The 26,413-nt window shown below is 37.9% G+C and overlaps 1 protein-coding gene across 3 annotated transcripts; it reads left to right on the plus strand.

Moving 5' to 3' along the window:
• The first annotated feature begins 15 nt into the window (after nt 1-15).
• Nucleotides 16-24,435, plus strand: LOC123530236 (protein lifeguard 4-like). Of its 3 annotated transcripts, none has more exons than XM_045310993.2 (8): nt 16-117; nt 3,351-3,498; nt 4,539-4,647; nt 5,274-5,379; nt 5,958-5,991; nt 8,575-8,692; nt 14,703-14,748; nt 17,042-24,435. In XM_045310993.2, the coding sequence occupies exons 2-8, from the start codon at nt 3,411-3,413 to the stop codon at nt 17,243-17,245; spliced, it is 705 nt and encodes a 234-aa protein (XP_045166928.1). In that variant the 5' UTR covers nt 16-117; nt 3,351-3,410; the 3' UTR covers nt 17,246-24,435. The 3 variants fall into 3 exon arrangements, with proteins under 3 accessions (XP_045166928.1, XP_045166925.1, XP_045166927.1); XM_045310990.2 differs by having other exon boundaries at nt 35-152; XM_045310992.2 differs by having other exon boundaries at nt 35-133.
• Nucleotides 24,436-26,413: the final 1,978 nt, after the last annotated feature.

Consider the following 26,413-nt stretch of genomic DNA (forward strand, 5'->3'; position numbering starts at 1 on the left):
GAATTAGACTAACGTTTGTTTCAGGATAACGTTAGAAATTGTGTAATTCGTTTTTGGAACTATTTTCTGTCGTGATACTTCCGGTGTTGTAAGACACTTCCTGTCAAATTTGTTGACGTACGTGACGAAAATAGTAAACACTGCTCTATATTGTATTCAAACAGTTTTGATATGCTTTTTATCATTGTTCTTTATTTCCTCAAACTATTTAGACAAACAATATATATGTATAATGCTCACAGTACTGCTGTTTTAATCTATAAATGACAAGAAAACGAAAAGAAAAGTAGGACAATATGACTTGTTTGAAACGGGTCCCAGGAATGTCACAAAATAGCTACTTAGCTAAGTCTGTCTATATATATCGAGAATTAGCTAAAATATCAATAACAATAATGCAAAATATATCAAAATCAAATGCAAAATATCACACAGTGACACTAGAATATCTAAGCAAAATGTAAAGTCGGAGTTACCGAGTTTTATACAGGCCGGGTTTTCCTATCTGTCTGTCTATAAATACTGCATGACACCCTTGCGAGTATTTTATGCAGGTGCGTGTCAGTGCATAAGAGTTTAAAAGCAGGAATGTACAGGAGAAATAAAGTAATACTTAAAGTATTTTCTGAGAATTTGAGACAAAGCTGATAGTGCTAATAAAAAGGCGAAATGTACAGTAAAAGGATTAAAAACAGCCTGGTCACTCAGAAGTCCTGGCCCAGTTTGGTTACCCCTTGCCTAAACTGGTCCAGGGTAGATGCTTGAGCAATGTCAGCCGGCAAAGAATTCCAGAGAATGATAGTAGCCGGGTAGAAAGAGAAATTGTAATAATTACAGGGTGTTTGAATTTGCCGGAAAGATAGGGAATGCATGTGTCTAGTGAGCCGGGTAGGATGTAAAATATAAGATGGCATCGGCACTGCAACCAGTCCATGGACAATCTTGTAAAACATCAGTAGCCTGGCATCATTTCTTCTGTTTGCAAGGGAACGCTACCCCAATTGCTAAAAATGTGTGTGACACTGCTGTAATTTGAATAGTCACTGGTGACCGATCGAGCGGCCCTGCGTTTGACCATCTCGATTTTATGTATGTTGAGCTGTGTATGTGGACTCCACACTGAGCTGCAGTACTCTAGTTGTGGTCTAACAAGGGTTTTGTAGGCAAATTCCCTAATATTTTGCTGTTTGGAGGGAATATTGCGCTTAATGAAGTTAAGTGTTTGACCAGCTGTTGAAGTGACCTGGTTTATGTGTTTGTTCCAGTTTAGATCTGAAGTGATGCTAACACCAAGGTATTTTGCATCACTCACGGTTGCTAGTGTCTGCCCATGTAGTGTGTAAGTGGATTTGTAAGGGTGTTTAGACTTGGAAATATTAATCACTGTACATTTGGATGGGTTGAATTTCATGTCCCATGTGTGTTCCTATTTTTGTAACCTGGTTAAGTCCTCTTGCAGAGTATGTTGTTGTGTAACATTGTTGACTGTGATATAAACAGCAGTATCATCAGCAAATAACCGGACCTGTGAAACAATATTTTCAGGCAGGTCGTTTATGTATAGCAGAAAGAGAAGAGGGCCGAGGACAGAGCCCTGTGGGACACCAGATGTGACCAGGACCTCACCCGACTTATCACCATTGACTAAGACGGACTGACAGCGACCGATGAGAAATGATTTGACCCACTGTAGTGTACAGTTCCTTGTTGCACAGTTTTGTGCGTTTTAACACACTGATTTACAAAATGACCCTCAAAATAATTCTGAAAGCGTCATTGATGGCGCAACTTAACTACCTGTCAAAATAACACTGCAAATTTTCGTACTTAATATTATAAAGTAAGTACCGATTCGCGCGTAGGTATGAAGTAGTAAGGTATATAGACTCCATTCTAGATTTAATTATCGGATACCCCTAGGTCTCTTTATACGGTAAACCATTCAACAAAAATGGCTCACTAACAAAAGATGACGTGTTTTCTGTCTTCTGCACATGAGGAAATCCCTGTCACTGCCTCGTTCTCAAACGAAACGGAATCTACAAACATTAAACGGCAAGATGAAATGCCGGCCTTTTATTATCACTCGTATCGGGCTGCAAAAAATTTTCTTAACACTTCACTTACTAGACAGTCACGCAGATGCACCCAAATGCTTGAAACTGTAGTCCGATTTTAAGAAAAATCTGGAAAAAAGCCAAAATATATAAAAGACAAGTTGAATAACAGTAGTGTTAAAAACTCGGCGTCACAATTCCAGTGTTTTCTCTTGGATTTTTTATTTCATTATCTATTCGTTTTTAAAGTTTTCAAGTTACAAAAATGACCCCTTGAAATAGAAAATTTCCAAGGGAAAACCCTGTTTATGCGTTTGTGATTTCACATTTTAACAGACAAATTGTCTTTTATGTTTCAGTGATTTTTTATTCAGAAACAGCAATGGTCTTATCAATGGTTTTTATGCAGAAAAAGGAAATTCTGTTTCTCAAGCTCGGGGGAAATCAGGAACTTTCTAGTACACTTTTTTCCTTTTTAATTTAGAAAGTAGGAAAAATAAAATATAAAAGTTTCACCACCTCCCTCTGCACACCTCAATCAGCTGGAGGGAGAAGTGACCTTCCAGTTTGTTTTGACCTAGCTTAAGCCCTGGATATTAATGCCTATGCCACATAATGAAATATAAAGTTAGAAAAGAGTTTTTTTTTGTGTGCACACATGCCTAAAAAGAGGTTTTGCTCTGAACTTATAAAATTTACAGCAATATTGTATTTTCTCAAATGTTGCATATTTTGTCAGATATTACATCAAGAAATTAAACTGGCCAAAAGTAAGGCAATATTAGGCGTAAAAAAATTGTTTATTTCAGGTATCCCTACCTACCCTAAATTTTTGGCCTGACCCTAAATGTTTTTATGGCCTTGCAGAATATTTTTTTCAACTTTGTAACTGTTCAGTTGCAAAACTGGACTTTTTATGCTTTAATCATGGCCAGTGATGTTAGAAATCAACTTACTGATGCTCTAAAGGCATAACCCCCTTATTTGTATTCATCTTTTGACACAAAAATAATTTCCGAAGTCTCACTTAATAAAAAAAACAAAGTCTCACATAATAAAAAAAAATCCCAAAAAAAATCTTTCTGACCTACCTACCCTAATTTCTTTGAGCATGTTACCGGAAACAAAGGTTTTTTTAGGCCTCATTAGATTAGACTTTAAGCATATTGACTTGGGAGAAATTTACTTACAATTTATTAAACAGCATGATTACGAAAAGGCCTATTAAGTTTTTACATGTATATCTGTATATACAAAATATCAGTGAGTTGAAATATTGTTTCATTTATTTAGGGATTAAATTTGACGCTGCTCAAGAAATATTACAACTGTAAGACATCATCATAAAGAATAATGTCAGTTAAAACTGGTCAGCCATCAATTGTTGATGACTTCATGTATGGGAGCAATGTGGCAACAGCACATGTTTCAATCAGGCTTGGTTTGTATATTTTCAACTGTTATATTTTGAAAAAGATTGAAAAGATTGTTGTCATAATTAAAGCAAGGTCTGTTGCAAAAAAGGCAGTCTATAACCCTTATCCTGCTCGACACTATTGGTTCTGCCGTTGCGACCAGTGTAGATCATGATCAGCCTACACTACTGTGCAGTCTGATCAGGGTCTGCACTGTTCGCCATTCATTCAGTATCTTCAGTAAGCACCTCTTTTAACAGTTAATTATACTGTCCAAATTGAAAGATGAACAAGTTCATAATAGAACTTTAGCAGGGTAAGAGTTAATATTACATTATTAAATGTACATGTAGATTTATTTTTTCATTGTGGTACTTCATTATATTTTGTTTTACAGGTTACCTGTGAATTATCTACTTTTGCAATTTCGCATTAATTTATAAATGCAGTTTGCCAAATGTATGTCTCACAGATTGCAAGCAAATCTTGGCCTTTCCTCAGACACAGCTTATTTGCTGTACAGATTTCCTGTGAAACTTGTACTCACTACTATACCAAATTTATATAGCACCTTTCTGTTATAAACAGGTTCAAAGAAGATTTATATTGATACATAATTTAGAAAAATACAGCACTCGAAAGTGCCAAATTCATCTACCAGTGCAGATACAGGGTGATAATTTGACCATATTGAAGAGAGTGAGACAAATCTCTCAGAACAGGAAGACAGAAAAAATTATGGAGGCATGTAACTTAGCCTAGCTCCTTGTGAATAGATAACCTTGTTCTTTCACATTCCTGGTCTAGAGCACAGATACGCACATACATGTAGCTGTCTTTCCTTGGAAGAACAATGAAGTACTTTCCTCTTAGTTGGATTGGAGCCATTAAAAAGCATCTCAGAAATTCCCAGTGCCTGGACTGGTATTCTTTGTAATACAGTATCAAAGGCTATCCTTAGAGGATGTATTTGCTAATATTGTTAGATGGAGCTTAGTTGCTTGACATATTTTCATGCAAATGATTGTCTTTACATTTTGACACAGTTTATTTATGTATTTGACAGGCTTTCTACGAAAGGTGTATGGAATTGTGACAGCCCAGTTACTGTTGACAACACTGATAAGCCTCTGCTGCTACATTAATGAAGACTTCAATTTTTTCATCGACAAAAAGTAGGTCAAATGAAGTTTATTTATATTTCTAGAAAGAAGTAACAGTAAAGCAGATCTATGTAAAGATGTTTCTAGTACTATTAGTAGGCTGTATATGTGTTTGGGTTTGGTGTCTTTTTAATTGAGGTCACCAATTATTACACAAGTGTCTTTTTGTATTGAATTTATTTAACAAGTTGAATAAGTAATAAAATGACTCTGCCAAGCATTTTATCAATTTTATCCAATGAGATAATCAGTTCAGTGTGGAAAGATACAAAATTTAATATTCTTTTTGTCACATGTAAGTTTTTCCAGCTGAAACATGAAAATCTCGTCTTTCTTTACATATGGTAATAGACAAAGTATTCAACCAATGTTTCCTATACTTAGAACGACATCAGTGTTAAAGCTTTATTACACAAAGTCTTGTATAATACCAAATTTATGTATTAGCTGTATTTCATTTCCATGACATGATAAACTACTGGCCTTGTGATCAGGTCTGCATTTAATTTCTACTGATACTAAACTGTCCTAGAGAGTTTGACAAGATACAACAGATAATTGGCCCATAGCTCTGTTTTATGGGGAAAGTATTATTAGAACTTTATTAATGGTGAACAAAATGGATGTTTGTTTTTCAGTCCTTGGATAATGTTGGTAGCATTTATTGGAACACTGGGCACCTTGTTCGCACTGATGGTTAAACGACAGGAAACACCCACAAACTATATACTGCTGGCAGTTTTTGTAAGTACACCAAATATAAGGATATCCTTATGAAAAAGATTCTTAAGACTTTTAGTTACACAAAATACAATTTTTGTCATAAATCCTAACATACCGATAACTCGAAGAATTTTGAGCAAGAAAAATTATGAGCCACACCATGAGAAAACCAACATAGTAGGTTTGCGACCAGCATGGATCCAGACCAGCCTGCGCATCCGCGCAGTCTGGTCAGGATCCATGCTGTTCGCTAACATTCTCCAATTCCAATAGGCTTAAAAAGCGAACAGCATGGAGCCTGACCAGACTGCGCAGATGCGCAGGATGGTCTGGATCCATGCTGGTCGCAAACCTGCTATGTTGGTTTTCTCATGGCACGGCTCAAATTTTGGTTACTAGAGAGCGGAACTGGAAAAATAGGTACAGAAATAACCTGTTCCTATAAATTTGAAGTTTGATATTTGAGCAGAAACAGAACCAGTGTAGACTGTATGTGAGAATGGACTACTTTGAGTTGCCACAGTTTCATTTCTGAAACATGTACTTTAGGATTATGATGTAACACATCAACCCTATGATTTTCTCTGTTTCTTTTGTAGACTGCATTGGAAAGTCTCACTGTAGGAGTGGTTGGTAAGTTATTATGTCTCCCACCACACAGTGTTGTGGAGGACATATTGATTTACTTCTGTCTGTGTGTCCGCACTCTTAAGTCGAACATTCCTGATCTGATCTTCACCAAACTTGAACAAAATGTGTCTGACCATAAGTCCTCGACCGAGTTCGATAACTAGCCAGACCGGCCCAGGCACTTCAGAATTATGGCCCTTGAATTACCGAAAAACCCTCAAAGCACATGCGCATTCCTAGACCCAAAATGTACCCTATACTACCGGTACTTATTAGTAGTAAAGGGTACCTTTTGGGTCCAGGAATGTGCATGCAGTTCGAGTAGTATAGGAGTCCTTTTGGCTTGATAAATGTGCATCTAGTAGGGCAAGTCTGATAATAAGCCAATTCAGCCCAGCCAAATTGGCCCAGGAACTTTGGAATTATGGTCGTTGAATTACCGAAAATTGGCCTTTTTACTCTTGTCCGCACTCTAAGTTGAGCATTTCTCTCTTGATCTTCACCAAACTTGAACAAAATGTGTTTGACTCTTAGTCAAATATTTCTCATCAGATCTTCACTAAACTTGAACAAAATGTGTTTTACCATACCTCCTCGGCCAAGTTCGATAAGCAGCCAAATTGGCTCAGGCACTTAGGAATTATGGCACTTGAATTACTGAAAATAGTCCTTTTACTCTTGTCCGCGTTCTAAGTCAATCATTTCTCATTCGATCTTTACCAAACTTTAACAAAATGTGTTTGATCATAAGTCCTTGGCCAAGTTCGATTACTAGCCAAATCGGCCCAGGCACTTCGAAATTATGGCCCTTGAATTACCCAAAATCAGCCTTTTTACTCTTCAAAAGTATATTTGTAGTGATTAAACGGTATATAAAGACTGCCTTACTATTTAGATGATTAGGCAGTTGTGGGAGACATTTGCTTTTCTTAAAAGCAGCTGTAGTTTTTCTCTGCCGTTCCTATTTTCTTTTCCTTTTTGCATTGCATAATGCACCTTTTTTCTCCACTTTTTCTATTTTCTCTTTTTAATCCCCCGACACGAGTTGTGGAGGGGGTTAAAAGAATGGTCTCCATCCGTCGGTAAGAATTGTGTCTGCATCATATAACTTAAACCCCATGAAGGATTTTCATGAAACTTGGGTCAAATGATCACCTCATCAAGACAATGTGGAGAAGTCATGATTCAGCCATGTCAGCTCAAGTTCAAGGTCACAACTCAAGGTCAAAGGTTTGAGCTTTCCATTTTGTGTCTGCTCAGTATCTCCTAAACCTCTTGAAGGATTTTCATGAAACTAGTCAGTTGATCACCTCATCAAGACAATGTGCAGTTCTAACTCATGAGTCAGTCATGTTGGCTCAAGTTTTAGCCTTCCAAGGTCAAAATCACTATAATATGTACTTGACAATGTCAATGCCTCCACCAAATATCATCAACCCTTTCACTATCCATAACAGTGGTGGGGGATATAGCTGTATTCAGACTGCCTTGTCCATTTCATTGTGCACCTATTTAGAAAACATTTAATTTCCTGGGCACAAAGTTTTGCATTTTTGTGGGGAATATAAATTTAAGGATTTTGACCTTAGAACTTAAAATGAATGGGGATTATACAACTCACTGGGATTAAATTTCAGGGACTGAAGCAATTACAAAGTCCACAAAAAATAGTCCCCAATGAATGTTAATGATTTTATAGTATTTCTTATAGCAGTAAGGTCATTTTGTTGCCTTATTTGAACTTGTTTATTTCTTGAAAAAGCTTGCACAAGAATACATAATTTTTATCAATGAATGCGATATACCACTTAAGTGTAAGTTGTACTTTGACAGAATCCTGATTCTTATATCATGAAGAGCAAGGAGGAATGCCTGACAGTAAGTTAATTTTATATAAATGACATCTTAAAGCCTGTCGTAATACATTGTGTTAAAAGAATTTTTAAAATCGGACCATGATTGAAAAAGATTTGGCAGTTCGAAATTTTAGAAAATGGCTTATCATGGAGGCTGCCATTTAGTGTGTTTATGACGTCATTTACACACTGCTGAATTCCTTATTTAGCAAATAACCTTTTAAATAGATTAATTTTTAAGTTACTTTTAGTGAAAGATGTAAAACGTGATAAGTTCTTTCATTATAGTTGAAAAAATAAGAGAAATTATTTTACAGATATAAGTGGATGAGGTTCAAAAATATATCTAGAAATGTAATAAATCGACCATTTTGTTTAATGTTGCCATGGAAACAAAACGGCCACAATTTTCATTAAATATTAAAATGCTCATAACTTTCTCAATTTTAAGCCGATTTTGAATATTTTTTTCACTTCTTTAGATAATTTAAGACATCCTAGCAGATCGACCTAACATAAGAATAACGTTGCATTTCCCTTTGCAGATGTGAAATCAGTTTACTTTCTGAGTTATCTATGAACCACTCCATCGAAAGTTACTTTTCTGGTTTGCATCAGTTGATAGTTTTCATATCTGTATAGTTTTCATATCTGCAGCAGTGTACAGTTTCCCCTCCATAAATATCTTTATATGTATTTTGTAAAAAAAATGTTTTCTTTGTATTTTCAGTGGCCAGATATGACAAAATGGTTGTCATTGAGGCATTAGCTCTCACTATGGGAGTTACTGTAGCACTGACAGTGTACACACTACAGAGTAAACGAGATTTCAGCTCATGGGGAGCAGGGTAGGTTTTTATAATTGATCTGTTTTGGCAAACAGTATTTCATGAGCAGGGATTGTACTATGTTCTCCCTATACAGCAAACAAGATTTCAGCAAATGGGGTGTAGGCTTGGTCTCTGTTTTAGCAAACAGAATTTCAGCTTGAAAAAATAAGACGATCAGGGATTGTACTTTTTACACTCTGCAGAGCAAACAGAATTTCAGCTCGTAGAAAAAAAAAGCTTTGTACACATCACAGAGTAAATGAGATTTAAGCTCATGAGGAGCAGAGCAGGTTTTAATTATTAAATGACATGTACTCTGCAGAGTAAATAAGATTTAAGCTCATTGGGTGCAGGTAAGGTAGCCTGTACTATACCTAGCAAACCAGTTCATGGGGAGCAGGATAGGTAGCCTGTACTATACCTAGCAAACCAGTCTGTGGGGAGCAGGATAGGTAGCCTGTACTATACCTAGCAAACCAGTCCATGGGGAGCAGGATAGGTAGCCTGTACTATACCTAGCAAACCAGTCCATGGGGTGCAGGTAAGGTAGCCTGTACTATACCTAGCAAACCAGTTCATGGGGAGCAGGATAGGTAGCCTGTACTATACCTAGCAAACCAGTCTGTGGGGAGCAGGATAGGTAGCCTGTACTATACCTAGCAAACCAGTCCATGGGGTGCAGGTAAGGTAGCCTGTACTATACCTAGCAAACCAGTTCATGGGGAGCAGGATAGGTAGCCTGTACTATACCTAGCAAACCAGTTCATGGGGAGCAGGATAGGTAGCCTGTACTATACCTAGCAAACCAGTCCATGGGGAGCAGGATAGGTAGCCTGTACTATACCTAGCAAACCAGTCCATGGGGTGCAGGTAAGGTAGCCTGTACTATACCTAGCAAACCAGTTCATGGGGAGCAGGATAGGTAGCCTGTACTATACCTAGCAAACCAGTTCATGGGGAGCAGGATAGGTAGCCTGTACTATACCTAGACAGCAACCCAGAAGTCTGTGGGGAGCAGGATAGGTAGCCTGTACTATACCTAGCAAACCAGTCCATGGGGAGCAGGTAAGGTAGCCTGTACTATACCTAGCAAACCAGTTCATGGGGAGCAGGATAGGTAGCCTGTACTATACCTAGCAAACCAGTTCATGGGGAGCAGGATAGGTAGCCTGTACTATACCTAGCAAACCAGTTCATGGGGAGCAGGATAGGTAGCCTGTACTATACCTAGCAAACCAGTCCATGGGGTGCAGGTAAGGTAGCCTGTACTATACCTAGCAAACCAGTTCATGGGGAGCAGGATAGGTAGCCTGTACTATACCTAGCAAACCAGTTCATGGGGAGCAGGATAGGTAGCCTGTACTATACCTAGCAAACCAGTTCATGGGGAGCAGGATAGGTAGCCTGTACTATACCTAGCAAACCAGTCCATGGGGTGCAGGTAAGGTAGCCTGTACTATACCTAGCAAACCAGTCCATGGGGAGCAGGATAGGTAGCCTGTACTATACCTAGCAAACCAGTTCATGGGTGCAGGAAGGTAGCCTGTACTATACCTAGCAAACCAGTCCATGGGGAGCAGGATAGGTAGCCTGTACTATACCTAGCAAACCAGTCATGGGGAGCAGGATAGGTAGCCTGTACTGTACCTAGCAAACCAGTTCATGGGGAGCAGGATAGGTAGCCTGTACTATACCTAGCAAACCAGTCCATGGGGAGCAGGATAGGTAGCCTGTACTATACCTAGCAAACCAGTTCATGGGGAGCAGGATAGGTAGCCTGTACTATACCTAGCAAACCAGTTCATGGGGAGCAGGATAGGTAGCCTGTACTATACCTAGCAAACCAGTTCATGGGGTGCAGGTAAGGTAGCCTGTACTATACCTAGCAAACCAGTTCATGGGGAGCAGGATAGGTAGCCTGTACTATACCTAGCAAACCAGTTCATGGGGAGCAGGATAGGTAGCCTGTACTATACCTAGCAAACCAGTTCATGGGGAGCAGGTAAGGTAGCCTGTACTATACCTAGCAAACCAGTCCATGGGGAGCAGGATAGGTAGCCTGTACTATACCTAGCAAACCAGTTCATGGGGTGCAGGTAAGGTAGCCTGTACTATACCTAGCAAACCAGTCCATGGGGAGCAGGATAGGTAGCCTGTACTATACCTAGCAAACCAGTCCATGGGGAGCAGGATAGGTAGCCTGTACTATACCTAGCAAACCAGTCCATGGGGAGCAGGATAGGTAGCCTGTACTATACCTAGCAAACCAGTCCATGGGGAGCAGGATAGGTAGCCTGTACTATACCTAGCAAACCAGTTCATGGGGAGCAGGATAGGTAGCCTGTACTATACCTAGCAAACCAGTTCGTGGGGAGCAGGATAGGTAGCCTGTACTATACCTAGCAAACCAGTTCATGGGGAGCAGGATAGGTAGCCTGTACTATACCTAGCAAACCAGTCCGTGGGGAGCAGGATAGGTAGCCTGTACTATACCTAGCAAACCAGTTCATGGGTGGCAGGATAGGTAGCCTGTACTATACCTAGCAAACCAGTCCGTGGGGAGCAGGATAGGTAGCCTGTACTATACCTAGCAAACCAGTCCGTGGGGAGCAGGATAGGTAGCCTGTACTATACCTAGCAAACCAGTTCATGGGGAGCAGGATAGGTAGCCTGTACTATACCTAGCAAACCAGTTCATGGGGTGCAGGTAAGGTAGCCTGTACTATACCTAGCAAACCAGTCCATGGGGTGCAGGTAAGGTAGCCTGTACTATACCTAGCAAACCAGTCCATGGGGAGCAGGATAGGTAGCCTGTACTATACCTAGCAAACCAGTTCATGGGGAGCAGGATAGGTAGCCTGTACTATACCTAGCAAACCAGTTCATGGGGTGCAGGTAAGGTAGCCTGTACTATACCTAGCAAACCAGTCCATGGGGTGCAGGTAAGGTAGCCTGTACTATACCTAGCAAACCAGTCCATGGGGAGCAGGATAGGTAGCCTGTACTATACCTAGCAAACCAGTCTGTGGGGTGCAGGTAAGGTAGCCTGTACTATACCTAGCAAACCAGTTCATGGGGAGCAGGTAAGGTAGCCTGTACTATACCTAGCAAACCAGTCCATGGGGAGCAGGATAGGTAGCCTGTACTATACCTAGCAAACCAGTTCATGGGGAGCAGGATAGGTAGCCTGTACTATACCTAGCAAACCAGTCCATGGGGAGCAGGATAGGTAGCCTGTACTATACCTAGCAAACCAGTCCATGGGGAGCAGGATAGGTAGCCTGTACTATACCTAGCAAACCAGTTCATGGGGAGCAGGATAGGTAGCCTGTACTATACCTAGCAAACCAGTTCATGGGGAGCAGGATAGGTAGCCTGTACTATACCTAGCAAACCAGTCCATGGGGTGCAGGTAAGGTAGCCTGTACTATACCTAGCAAACCAGTCCATGGGGAGCAGGATAGGTAGCCTGTACTATACCTAGCAAACCAGTCCATGGGGTGCAGGTAAGGTAGCCTGTACTATACCTAGCAAACCAGTCCATGGGGAGCAGGATAGGTAGCCTGTACTATACCTAGCAAACCAGTCCATGGGGAGCAGGATAGGTAGCCTGTACTATACCTAGCAAACCAGTCCATGGGGAGCAGGATAGGTAGCCTGTACTATACCTAGCAAACCAGTTCATGGGGAGCAGGATAGGTAGCCTGTACTATACCTAGCAAACCAGTTCATGGGGAGCAGGATAGGTAGCCTGTACTATACCTAGCAAACCAGTCCGTGGGGAGCAGGATAGGTAGCCTGTACTATACCTAGCAAACCAGTCCGTGGGGAGCAGGATAGGTAGCCTGTACTATACCTAGCAAACCAGTTCATGGGGAGCAGGATAGGTAGCCTGTACTATACCTAGCAAACCAGTTCATGGGGAGCAGGATAGGTAGCCTGTACTATACCTAGCAAACCAGTTCATGGGGAGCAGGATAGGTAGCCTGTACTATACCTAGCAAACCAGTCCATGGGGAGCAGGATAGGTCTTTTTAGGTCAGCAATGCTCAGGTGAGTTATTGTGATCACTCGATGTCTGTTGTCTGTCGGCTGTCAACATTTAGCTTGTGTATGCGAGAGAGGCTGTATTTTTCAATTGATCTTCATGAAAATTTAGTCAGAATGATTGCCTTGATAAAATCTAGGTCAACTTCGATTATGGGACATCTGGGGTCAAAAACTAGGTCACTAGGTCAAATCAAAGAAAAAACTTTGTGTATGCAATAGGGACTGCATTTAACACCGAATCTTCATGAAATTAGATCACAACATTTGTCTGGATGATTCTAGGTCAAGTTTGAATTTGGGTAATCTGGGGTCAAAAATTAGGTCACCCAGTCAAATCAAAGAAAAACCTTGTGTATGCAATAATGGCTGCATTTTACTCTGGATATTCATGAAATTTGATCAGAATGTTTGTCTTCATGAAATCTGGGTTGAGTTCAAGTAAGGGTCATCTGTGGTCAAAATTTAGGTCACCCAAAATCAAAGAAAACCTTTATGAATGCAATCGGAGCTACATTTTAGGCAGGATGTTCATGAAATTTGATCAAAGTGTTTGCTTTGATGAAATCTAGGTCAAGTTCAAATATGGGTCATGTTGGGTCAAAAACTAGGTCACCTGGTCAAATCAGAGAATAACCTTGTGTATACAATAGGTGCTACATTTTTCAGTGGATCTTATGAAGTTTTATCAGAATGTTTGTCTTGATGAAATCTAGATCGAGTTCAAATAGGGGTTATCTGGGGTTAAGAACTAGGTCACCCTGTAAAATCAAAGAAAAACTTTGTGAATGCACTAGGGACTACATTTCCCGCAATGTTTGCTTTGATGAAATTTAGGTTCAGTTCAAATATGGGTCATGTTAGGTCAAAAGCAAGGCGACTTGGTCAAATCAAAGAATAACCTTGTGGATGCAATAGGGGCTGCATTTTTCAGCGGATCTTCATGAAATTTTATCAGAATGTTTATCTTGATGAAATCTAGATCGAGTTCAAATATTGATCGTGTGGGGTCAAAAACTATGTTACCTGGTCAAATCAAAGAAATACATTGCCTATGCAAAAGAGATCACATTTTCTTTTGATGCAGTCTAGGGCAGGTTCAAATATGGGTCATCTTGGTTAAAAAAACTAGGTCACTCAATCAAATCAAAGAAATACCTTGTGTATGCATTAGGGGCTGCATTTTAAACTGGATATTCATTGAATTTTATGAGGCTGTTATTCTGGACGAAATCTATGTCACGTTCAACTATGGGTCATCTTGGGTCAAAGACTAGGTCACCTGATCAAATCTAAGAAATACCTTGTGTAAGCGTTAGGGCTGCACTTTAGACTGGATATTCATGAAATTTCATCCTGCCGATTGTTCTGATGAAATCTAGGTCAGGTTCAAATAACTGGTCAGTAGAAGTACCTAGTGAAAAACCTTATGTATGCAATAGGGGCTGCATTTATTTATGCATAGCAGGGAGTGAAATTTTAAAAATTGGTGTTTATGTGTGAAAGATATATTTTGATCTTAAAGGTCCAATACTAAGGAAAGTGAACATTTATATTTCTTTTAAAAAGCACAGAAACTATTTCATTTTATTGGAAAATGAAAGTTGGTATGTAGAAATTCGAAATAAACGCAGTATATGTACAATTATTTTTCTATGAAGTATGAAGAAAGTTAAAAAGACCTGGGGGGTCATTCTGTCGATTCATTGAAATTTCAACATAATACACATACATTTCTTTGAGTTCCAAAGACCTTCTGTAAATTTTGACCTGCCAATCTTCATTATTTAGTGTCTTGCAGAAGTCTATGCACTGGCTATGAAAAAAATTGCCAACTCACTTTCCCTTAGTAATGGACCTTTAAATGTAAAATAAACATTCTTTTCACTTTGTTTAAACTAAATATTACTCATTTTGGTCTGACCAGCTGAACAGTATGATGCAATAACATTTTTGTATATCTATTTGTTCTTTATTATAGATTGTTTTCCTGTCTCTGGGTGTTGATTTTGGTTATGCTGATTCAGGTAAGGCATTGTTTGCTGGTCTGTGGATGTTGATTTTCAGCCTGATTAAACGAAGTATATGGAGAGCTTTCTTATTTGCCCTGGCACCAGCATCTATGTCCACAGCTTGGTTGAAGTATTGATGTACTTCCACTTAATCTGTTTATAACAAGATGGATTATCCTCAGACTTAAAATAGTTGGTTCTCATCATCATCCGTAACTTGGGACCCAGTATTTCATGAATAATGTTCCTTTTACTTAGAATTTCAGGTTTAAGTTTTAATGCACTCTTATCACTAAATGTATTTGATTCAAACTTGAAATAGTTGTTGTATATGATCACCCGTATCAGATGACACAAGGTCCATAACTCCTGCTCAAATATTGAATAAAGTATGCCTGTAATTTTTATTTAAAGGTTTTGTGCACTTCCTATATCTGTTATAAATTGATTTGATTTATCTCTCCCCCCCCCCCCCAACCACCCACCAACCACCATGATGACACAGGATGCATTGTTCTAACAGAAGTATTCCATTAATTATGTCCCTATCATACTTAGAATTTCAGTTTAAAGTTCCGATGCATTTCCATTTAATCTCAAATTTGCTGCAGACAGAGTTGTTTCTAATCATGACCCACATCATATGACACAAGGTCCATACCTCTTGCACTAATATTTCATGAATCAAAACCCTTTTTCCTTAGAATTCAGGTTTAAGTTTAGATGCACTTCCATTCTATCTCCACTATTACTAAATGCCTTTTATTTAAATTTAATGTGGTTGACATATATTGTACTTCCACTTTATCTAAGTTATTGCTAAATGGATTTAAATCAAACTCAAAAACTTGTTCGACATATGATACTGCAGAAATATTCCATGCATTATGTCCATTTCACACTTAGAAATTCTGGTTGTTTTATTTACTCACTCTATGTTATTCACTCTATCTGTATTAGTTATTCCCCTTCAAAGAAGGGAGAGTATTTTGTTTTGCTCATTTTCTGTAGGTTGGTCTGACCCTTTGTAGACCATTTGGTTTCCAATTAGTAACTAGAGAAATTGGTTTGGCTTACAGAGATCAAACTTTATAGGATGATTGCCTATGGTCAGCACATGACCCCTAATGTTTTAAAGTTCCTTAAGGCCTAAAATTTTATGTAAAAAACAGATGGAGAAGCTGTCCAAACAGATGTTAAGCATAATTGCAAGAGTTGAAAATCACTACTTTTTATACTGCATATGAACTTTTACAGTATGAGATAAGAAGGGAGGTAATAAAATCATTGGTTTCAATAAAACTTTCTACAATGTTAATTAATATTCAAACCTTTGACAAATATTCAGAGAAAACAAGAATTGGAAATAGGATTCACTAAGAAATTGATACATTTTATGTTCATAATGAAAAATGAGGCAGTCTCATTTTAATCAGAGGCTTTATTAGCCTTTAAGTTTTTGAGTCAATATGTCAAAGAGCAAGGAACTTGAAACTGAAAAAGGTTTCCACTCAATAACTAACAAAGCTTTGGCTTACTTCAAGACAATTGCCTCGACTAGGCCATGTTGGGCATATGAGCCGCACCATGAGAAAACCAACATAGCGCGTTTGCGACCAGCATGGATCCAGACCAGCCTGCACATCTGTGCATTCTTGTCAGGATCCATGCCGTTCACTAATCGAAATAGGCTTTGAAAGCTGCGCTGGTCTGGATACATGTTGGTTTTCTCATGGCACGGCTCATGTGTTTTACAAACAGGTCTTGATACTAAATAGATCTTTCTCAAACTTACACTGTTTTCAGACACTATCATCCACGTCCAGAGTATAAATCTCTCCAAGGATAACTAGCTTCCTCAGATTTACCCTACATCGAAATAGTCAGAGTGAATGGTAGAAAAAAAATTCTATGAAAAATTTGTTGAGATAATAGAAGTAAAAAATATAAATTAAATAATATCAAGTCAACGCGAAACTGTTGAATCTTCAGATATACTAGTTTTGAACACAGGTGTCATATTGTATCTAAGGTCTAGTCTGTGATAAACTAATACAGTTTAAAACTTCAATATTTTGAACTCGCTTATCACAAAATTTGGCTGTCTCAAAAAAAGTTTCAAGTCTCGTCCTGAAAGCATAATTTATGCACAAAATATCATTATAAGTTGAATTTCAATTATCTCGAAGAAAATCTCTCAATCCCTTGGAATTCGAGATACCGAGTTTCAGTTGTATTTTAACTTGACGGAGTTTTCATTTTATGTTCAGAGGCCTTATTGTGTGACAGTTTCTAAATTATGTTTCAGATAATCATCCCGTTAGATATCATGGATAGAGCAATCTCTGCAGGTGGTGCCATTTTGTTCTCTTTGTTTATCGTGTTCGACACCCACATGATGATGCACAAGCTTTCGGCGGAGGAATACATCATGGCTGCCATTAACTTGTATCTCGACATTCTCAACCTGTTTCTTCACATCCTACGACTGCTCGGCGACCGCAAAAACTAACAGAATCTCCTGAGCACCTTCGACTTCTGCAATAAAATCCTGACAACTGAAAGCTTAACTTCATATTTTTAGTAAACTAGTAATAGAAATAATAGATATGCTTTTGAAATTAACATTTTGCCCAGGAATTTATGACTAAATGCGAGATAGATCGTGGGCTGAGCGCGAAACTATTGTAACTGTATATAAATAAAGAACAAGATACAATAGTTTCGCGCTCAGCCCTCGAGATGCACACAACAGTTTTTCTGATGCAAAATATATATGCGACTTTATCTATTTTTCAAACAAGAATTGGAAATATTATCAAAAAGGGCTTAATGATGCACAAGTGTCATTAGCTCACCTGTCACATAGTGACAAGGTGAGCTTTTGTGATCACCCTTCGTCCGGTGTCCGTCGTCCGTCGTCAGTCCGTCCGTGCGTCAACAATTTCGTGTCTGCACGATAGTGGTTTCATTTATGATTTTATTTTAACCAAACTTGCACACAACTTGTATCACCATGAGATCTTGGTTCCTTTCTTGAACTGGCCAGATCCCATTATGGGTTCCAGAGTTATGGCCCCTGAAAGGGCCAGAATTAGCTATTTTGACCTTGTCTGCACAATAGCAGCTTCATTTATGATTTGAATTTAATCAAACTTACACAGAACTTGTGTCACCATAAGATCTTGGTTCCTTTCTTGAACCAGCCAGATCCCATTATGGGTTCCAGAGTTATGGCCCCTGAAAGGGCCAAAATTAGTTATTTTGACCTTGTCTGCACAATAGCAGCTTCATTTATGATTTGATTTTAACCAAACTTGCACACAACTTGTATCACCATAAGATCTTGGTTCCTTTCTTGAACTGGCAAGATTCCTTCATGGGTTCCAGAGTTATGGCCCCTGAAAGGGCCAGAATTAGCTATTTTGACCTTGTCTGCACAGTAGCAGCTTCATTTATGATTTGAATTTAATCAAACTTGCACAAAACTTGTGTCACCATAAGATCTCGGTTCCTTTCTTGAACCGGCCAGATCCCATAATGGGTTCCAGAGTTATGGCCCCTGAAAGGGCCAAAATTAGCTATTTTGACCTTGTCTGCACAATAGCAGCTTCATTTATGATTTGATTTTAACCAAACTTGCACACAACTTGTATCACCACAAGATCTTGCTTACTTTCTTGAACTGGCCAGATTCCATCATGGGTTCCGGAGTTATGGCCCCTTAAAGGTCCAAAATTGGCTGTTTTGGCTTTTGCAGCCATATAGAGACTTCATTTATGGTTTTATTTGATACAAACGTCCAAAATGTCTTCAACAACAATAAATCTTGGATTCCATGACAAATCAGATCCAATCGTAGGTTCCAGAGTTATTTTATATCTGATTACCTCCCCTGATTGTAATCAAAATGGATTTATATCAGTAAGTACTTATAGGACGTATTTGAAATTTCATTATTGTTATTAGTTGGAATGAGACAATCAGAGTAGATAACTATGGACTGATTTTATGTCAAATTACCTCCCTTTATTTCAAATTAAAATGGGTATATCTCCGTAACTAATGAAGATACTGATCTGAAATTTCATTTATATCAACAGATTTATTTGGCAGATCTTTCTTTTGTTCACTTACAATATATATTTTTTTTAATTACTTCCCTTTTTCGTTACTATAAATAGCTTATTTTTAGTAACTTTTTTATTATTGGCCGTAGGGAAAAACCGAGACCACTTTTCAGTGGTACAACATGGATGGTACCTCCAATTTTTAGGTGTATTTTGACACATCTATACCTTGTAAGAATTTTTTTTTTCTTTTTGTTTAAATTCTTCCCTTTGTTGTTCCTGTCCTTTGGATTTAGATATTTTTTCTGAGGACCTTCTTGTCCTCAAGTGCAATGATAACAGGTGAGCGATATAGGGCCATCATGGCCCTCTTGTTTTGTAGAAGTCATGTCAGTTTTGAATTAATACTTTAACATAAAATGCTTATTAAGTACATAGTGATGGCTGGAATACTTAAACAGGATAAGATATTTTATTTTGTTATTTCACTGTGATATTTAAAATAACTGTTTTATGGGTAATTTCTTTGGAAAAATATTTAGCAATACATCAGTGTATTTTGCTTATAAAAATAGTACATTTTAGCAAAGTAGGACTGATTATGTGTTATATTTGATGTGATTAGATATTTTGTTTTGCAGTTATTTTAATACTTCCTTCTTGCTTACAATGTAACACATTTCTATTTTAGTTAGTTTTTTACAATGTCGGTTATTGGAACTTACCAAAATTTTTAATGAAAACAAGACTTTTCTTACAGTGATAAACCAGTTATGTAAATTGACTGAAATTAAGAACCTCTGTGTATGTACCATGTGTATTTATTTAAAAATTAGGATCGGAAGGGTATATAATTGATTATATATATAGGTGTAATTACTGTTAGGAACAAGGCTTAGGAAATTGTTGGTTTCAGGGTTTCAGACCAATCTATAAAATGAAAAATTAAAAAAGTATCAGTTGGTTACTTAAGAATGTTACACTGGGGCTCTGAAACTATTTTTTGAAAATATGAAGATAATGAAGTACATAGCTTTATCTTCTGCCTGTTTTTAAAGGGACTAACCCACATATTTTAGGCGAAAAATGATTTCTCTAAAAAATCTGTAAAAAAGTGAGTACTCTTGAAAGTGACTAGTGGTACAAACTTATTGACATAAGGTCATATAAATTTCCAAAAATATTTTGCAGGAGGTAGTAAACTGTTGCAACACTTGAAATATAATGCAGAAAATTTACATTTTTCTTACATTTTCCTTACATTTCTACCAATATCTAATTTTTTTTTTCAACCAGTTTCATCATTTTTCAGTGTCATATATATCTTCTATGCCAAACTTGGTGGAAATAAACATGGAACATGAAAAAGTTCACCAAAACTGTGGGCGAGTAGCTTTAACCATCATAATGAAGGGTTTACATTTCTTGTGCCATACATTGGAGGGAGGTATCACAGAGTATATGAAATTATTTGGGGTTATCAGTATTTAATATTATACAGAAATACGTATATTTCATTACCATTATAGCTTTGGAAGTTTATATTTTGCTTGATTTATTTTCTGTTTGTTTTATTGCAGAATTTCATGATCGATTATTGTTGATTTAATGATACATAAGAATTATTTTCTGACACAAAATCTTTCGAAAATGCTTATAAAAATATTATTCATTTGAAATTTACTTTTCTGTCTTGCACCATAAAAATACTTAAAATCTTGAACTACTCAGTACTTCCTAAATAGACTGGATATTTCGTCACCCAATGAGCAAAATGGTGTGTTTGTTAACTTTAAAGACATCTTCCCATCCAGTGCAAAATGTACTGCTGCTAAATATAAACACTTTTCTCTCGATACCAATGGATTTACTGACTGAAATGTTTTAAATACAGTATACGATTATGACAGTTTTTACTTGCAGTCGTTTTGTAAAAAGTTCACTGTTTTTGCATTCTTCTACAAGACAATAACTATGGTCAGAAAAACGCGCCACAACAGTGCACTATATATTGAATTTCTGTTATCAAAATGAGCTGTGCCATGAGAAAACAAACATAGTGCGTTTGCGACCAGCATGGATCCAGACCATGCTGTTCGCTAACGGTTTCTCTAATTGCAATAGGCTTTGAAAGCGAACAGCATGGATCCTGGCCAGACTGGGCGGAAGCTCAGGCTGGTCTGGATCCATGCTGGTCGCATACGCATAATGTTGGTTTTCTCATGGCGTGGCTCAAATGGTGTTTTCATTTCTGTTAAGTTTTACATTTATTTCACGTTTATAATTTGTCTCCTATGTGGGCCTCAAAAACTGAATTGTCACCCATTTCATTAAGAGCTGAAAACTGTAAAGGTACATCCGGTCAACTGCCATGACTTCTCAGTAGTATAACAAAATCGTTGAAGCATGGCAGACAGATGTCAAATATACTGAACAGCAAAAGAAACTGTTCAGATGTATAACTGGTATATTTTGAAATAAAAAAATATTTTTTCAAATTTGAATTGTTTCTTCATACCAGAATTACACATGAAGATCTTCATGTGATAAATTTTTTTAATTCAATCAGCCGTGAATTCAGTAGTCCCACAATAGCCATTTGAAACGCTTTATCTTCTTCGTGTCAGTTGCATTTTAACATTCGAATTGGGCGCTCGCGCTAAATTTGATTCAGTCGTGCGGTGCAACCAACAATATTTTTAAAACTTGTTGCTGTTTTCCGAGTTCGCCAATTATCAATATTTCCAATGACAATAAAATTACACAAAGAAAATTGTTAATTACAGGTGCACATGAATTTCGTGCAAAATGGCTATTGTTGGACTAATGACTTCATGGTTGATTGATTTTTTAAATTTTTACACGTGAAGTTCTTCATGTATAATGTGAATTGAAAAACACAAGTGATTTACAAATTAAAGTTTTTAAATAAGAAATACCCCAGTTATAAAACAGGATAGTTTCTTTTGCTGTTCAGTATAGTATTGTAACAGTTGTTGTTTTCCCTGTAAACTGAATGCATCATTCAGTGCTCATTTTGTTGTTACAAATGTTAATTGAATCATAATTCTGGAAATGGTTTACACAGAGATAGATAGCTCATCATTAGGTTGCCCAAGGCTGTTTGGACCATATAGTACCAATATATACATTTGAGCCGTGCCATGGGAAAACCAACATAGTGGGTTTGCGACCAGCATGGATCCAGACTAGCCTGCGCATCCGTGCAGTCTGGTCAGGATTCATGCTGTTCGCTTTTAAAGCCTATTGAAATTGGAGAAACTGTTAGCGAACAGCATGGATCCTGACCAGACTGCGCGGATGCGCAGGCTGGTCTGGATCCATGCTGGTCGCAAACCCACTATGTTGGTTTTCTCATGGCACGGCTCATTTTAGTAATTGGGGGATATTGTGTAAATAATGTGTAATGCCATCTTTGCTCAATTCATTTATTCACTGAGATTTTACTACATGACAGTGGAACTTTTCAAAGCAAATTCGCTTTAGGACCATATAGGAGAAGTTCAATTAAGAGAGGTCACTGGTTTGGCAAGATCTCTGGAGAGGTCTCTGATACAGAGAGGTTACTTTCAGCAGATGGAACTTCCTTCAGACCAAAACAGCTGTTCAGTTTGCGGGGATTTATTCTACTTTAGGAGTTTGATTTTGAGGTTCCACTGTGTTTGTATATTTTAAGATTATTTTTAAGAGGGCTCATCTGCCATCATGGTTTGTTCTTATTTTGGTAGCAATAATCTTTCATGTGTAAGAATTTATGGCTTAGAATAATTAACTGTGTTCAGACATTCTGAAGTGCTTGCAGCAGTTGATTTATTCTGTTAGTATGTTTTTTTGTCAGATTTAAAATAACTTGGCAAAGTGATTTGAAAAGGTTTTTTAAAAAAAAGAGATTTTTTGCAAAGTTTTGGTTTTACAAAAAAAATATTGTGCGAAACTTATTTCTCATGAAAACTTACGAGGGAAAAGGCATCAGCAAGGGTTTGTCTTCGTTTAATCAAACTTTTCCATCTGATATTACAGTAAGCACATATGTGCATGTGTCTTCATTTGTTCACAATAAAAAACATGTTTGAGAAAACAAAGGCATCCAGTTCTATTAAGAGTATAATAGTTTCATAAACAGGTATATTAGATCTTTGCCAAAATGGTTATTTTAAATTTGACAGTATCTCATGCATGTATAATTAATACATAAATATATTTCATGTTACAATATAGACTGGGATGGTTGTACTTTGTATATGTTCTAGTTAACCATGCAAGAAGATGTACCACTTTACATATAAACTGCATACTGCATAATTATGTCTCCCATACCACAGTGTGGCGGTAGACATACTGATTAACTCCTGTCTGTCTGTGTGTGTGTGTGTGTGTGTGTGTCCGTCTGTCTGTCACTAATCTTGTCCGCACTCAGTCGAACATTTCTCATCTGATCTTCTCCAAACAAAAAAAATGAAATGTGTTAGCCAATAAGTCCTAGGCAAATTTTTAGTTTGATAACTAGCCAAATCAGCCCAGGCACTTAGAGTTTATATGACCCTTTAATTACTGATAGGCTGCTTTACTCCAGCACTTATCCAATAGGCCGCTTACTCCAGCACTTATCCAATAGGCCGCTTACTCCAGCACTTATCCAATAGGCCGCTTACTCCAACACTTATCCAATAGGCCGCTTACTCCAGCACTTATCCAATAGGCCGCTTACTCCAGCACTTATCCAATAGGCCACTTACTCCAGCACTTATCCAATAGGCCGCTTACTCCAGCACTTATCCAATAGGCCGCTTACTCCAGCACTTATCCAATAGGCCGCTTACTCCAACACTTATCCAATAGGCCGCTTACTCCAGCACTTATCCAATAGGCTGCTTTACTCCAGCACTTATCCAATAGGCTGCTTACTCCAGCACTTATCCAATAGGCTGCTTACTCCAACACTTATCCAATAGGCTGCTTACTCCAGCACTTATCCAATAGGCTGCTTACTCCAACACTTATCCAATAGGCCGCTTACTCCAGCACTTATCCAATAGGCCGCTTACTCCAACACTTATCCAATAGGCTGCTTACTCCAGCACTTATCCAATAGGCTGCTTTACTCCAGCACTTATCCAATAGGCCGCTTACTCCAGCACTTATCCAATAGGCCGCTTACTCCAACACTTATCCGATAGGCCGCTTACTCCAGCACTTATCCGATAGGCTGCTTACTCCAGCACTTATCCGATAGGCCGCTTACTCCAGCACTTATCCGATAGGCCGCTTAATCCAGCACTTATCCCATAGGCCGCTTACTCCAGCACTTATCCGATAGGCCGCTTACTCCAGCACTTATCCAATAGGCCGCTTACTCCAGCACTTATCCGATATAGACCGCATACTCCAAAACTGTCAAAGGTATATTTTCTGTGAGTAAATAGTATATAAACTTTAAGACAGACTTACTATTCAGATGATTAGGCAGTTGTGGCAGACATGCACTTTTCTCAAAACCAGCTCTAATTTTTTTTAATCATTTTATTTATCATGTTGATGTAAGTATGATTCTTCAATATATTTAATAATGATTGTACATATACATTGGGGAATAAATCCATACATCAGTAAACACTTCTTTTATTTGACTTCTGCTTGATACTTGAGCTCACCAGAGTCGCAGATTCAAGGCGAGCTGTTATGATCACCCTTATTGGAACTAATTGAATTATTTCTTCATGTTTTATTTGATTATTTAAGAAGAAAACATAAAATTATTATGAAAAATCAGTTTTTAAAAGAATTATTTCATGTTTAATATATGAATATAAAAATGCTTACTGCATTTATATTGCCAAAGCACAATTAATATCCTTTGAATATATGCGGCGTAACAAACACGTGCCTCTGATTTGTCCTGATAGAGTTTGATTGGATTATCACACTTATTGATTATATCAGTTGGGGTCGAAATGTCTTGCTAGCGAGGGAAAGGGGCCCAGGCCTGTGATTTGGAGCAAAAATAGCTCGGTGTTTGGGCAAAGGGAATAAAAAACCTGATGTAAAATCAGTTTTTTTGGGAAAACTGCATAATTTAAAAGATATTTTCTGAGGGAAGGACCCTATTATGAAGGGAAAAAAATCTGTGATATGCTTATGAAGACAGATCTATATATATATTACAAGTTGCTTGATTGGAGGTATTTATCTATATATTCCATTGCATACAAATCCCCTTCAGGGACCTATCTAGCTACGTATGCTTTCAGTTATTTTCTGACCATCAAATATAAAATAGAGTGGCCCGACTTTGAATCACTTGCCCCTAACCACTGTGGGATCGAGCCCCACTCAGGTCATCATGTGAAAAAGATATCAAGCTGGCTGACGGAAGGTAGGCCGTTCTACCCAGATGCCAATTCTTGCCTGAGATGATGCCCGGAGGAGTACCTGGGGTCTTCCTGCACCATTTAAGTCTGGAAAGTCACCATATAAAATTGTGTCAGTGTGACTTATAACACAAAAAATGAATATTAAAATGTATTAAATAAAGATCTTGGTCATAAAAGTTTGTGAATAAAAATAAAAGTGTGTACATGCTAAAAATGAAACCAGCCGATCAGACCATTGAAAATTGAATATGACAGATGGTTTGCTGTTCAATCATCAATTTAATACTCGCCGGAGATGTTATTAACCAAGGGCAAATAGTACCCATGCCCAAAGAGTGATTTTGTTAAAGTTCTTGAAATCGTCAATTTTATGTTCAAGATAAAAAAGTTGAACACAAAATGGTAATTTTCTTTGTATTACAGGTTAAATGCGTATTAAAGTAGTGTTAAAATCCTTTCAGGCAACACATTGAAGTGATCACTTATCGTCTGTTATTTTAGTAAATTTTACTGCTTTATTTTTTAGCTCACCTGTCACATAGTGATAAGGTGAGCTTTTGTGATCACCCTTCGTCCGTCGTCAGTCCGTCCGTCAACAATTTCTTATCTGCACGATAGTGGTTTCATTTATGATTTTATTTTAACCAAACTTGCACACAACTTGTATCACCATAAGATCTCGGTTCCTTTCTTGAACTGGCCAGATCCTTTTATGGGTTCCAGAGTTATGGCCCCTGAAAGGGCCAAAATTAGCTATTTTGACCTTGTCTGCACAATAGCAGCTTTATTTTTGATTTGATTTTTACCAAACTTGCACACAACTTGTATCACAATAAGATCTTAGTTTCTTTCTAGAACTCGCAAGATTCCATTATGGGTTCCAGAGTTTTGGCCCCTGAAGGGGTCAAATTTTGCTGTTTTGACCTTGTCTGCACAATAGCAGCTTCATTTATGATTTGATTTTAACCAAACTTGCACAAAACTTGTGTCACCATAAGATCTTGGTTCCTTTCTCGAACCGGCCAGATCCCATAATGGGTTCCAGAGTTATGGTCCCTGAAAGGGCCAAAATTGGCTATTTTGATCTTGCCTGCACAATAGCAGCTTCATTTATGATTTCATTTTAACCAGACTTGCACACAACTTGTATCACCAAAAGATCCAGATTCTTTTTTTGCGTTGCATTGCAGTGCTCTTGTTTTTATTTGGCAGATCCTT

Source organism: Mercenaria mercenaria, chromosome 13, assembly GCF_021730395.1.
Source record: "Mercenaria mercenaria strain notata chromosome 13, MADL_Memer_1, whole genome shotgun sequence".
Lineage (NCBI taxonomy): Eukaryota > Metazoa > Mollusca > Bivalvia > Venerida > Veneridae > Mercenaria > Mercenaria mercenaria.

Excerpts from the sequence above, each read along its gene's own strand:
- LOC123530236 (XM_045310993.2), top strand. The coding sequence starts at position 3,411 with ATGTCAGTTAAAACTGGTCAGCCATCAATTGTTGATGACTTCATGTAT. Across the intron at positions 4,648-5,273 it reads AATTTTTTCATCGACAAAAA|TCCTTGGATAATGTTGGTAG; the intron begins GTAGGTCAAATG and ends TTTGTTTTTCAG. Across the intron at positions 14,749-17,041 it reads TTTTGGTTATGCTGATTCAG|ATAATCATCCCGTTAGATAT; the intron begins GTAAGGCATTGT and ends ATTATGTTTCAG.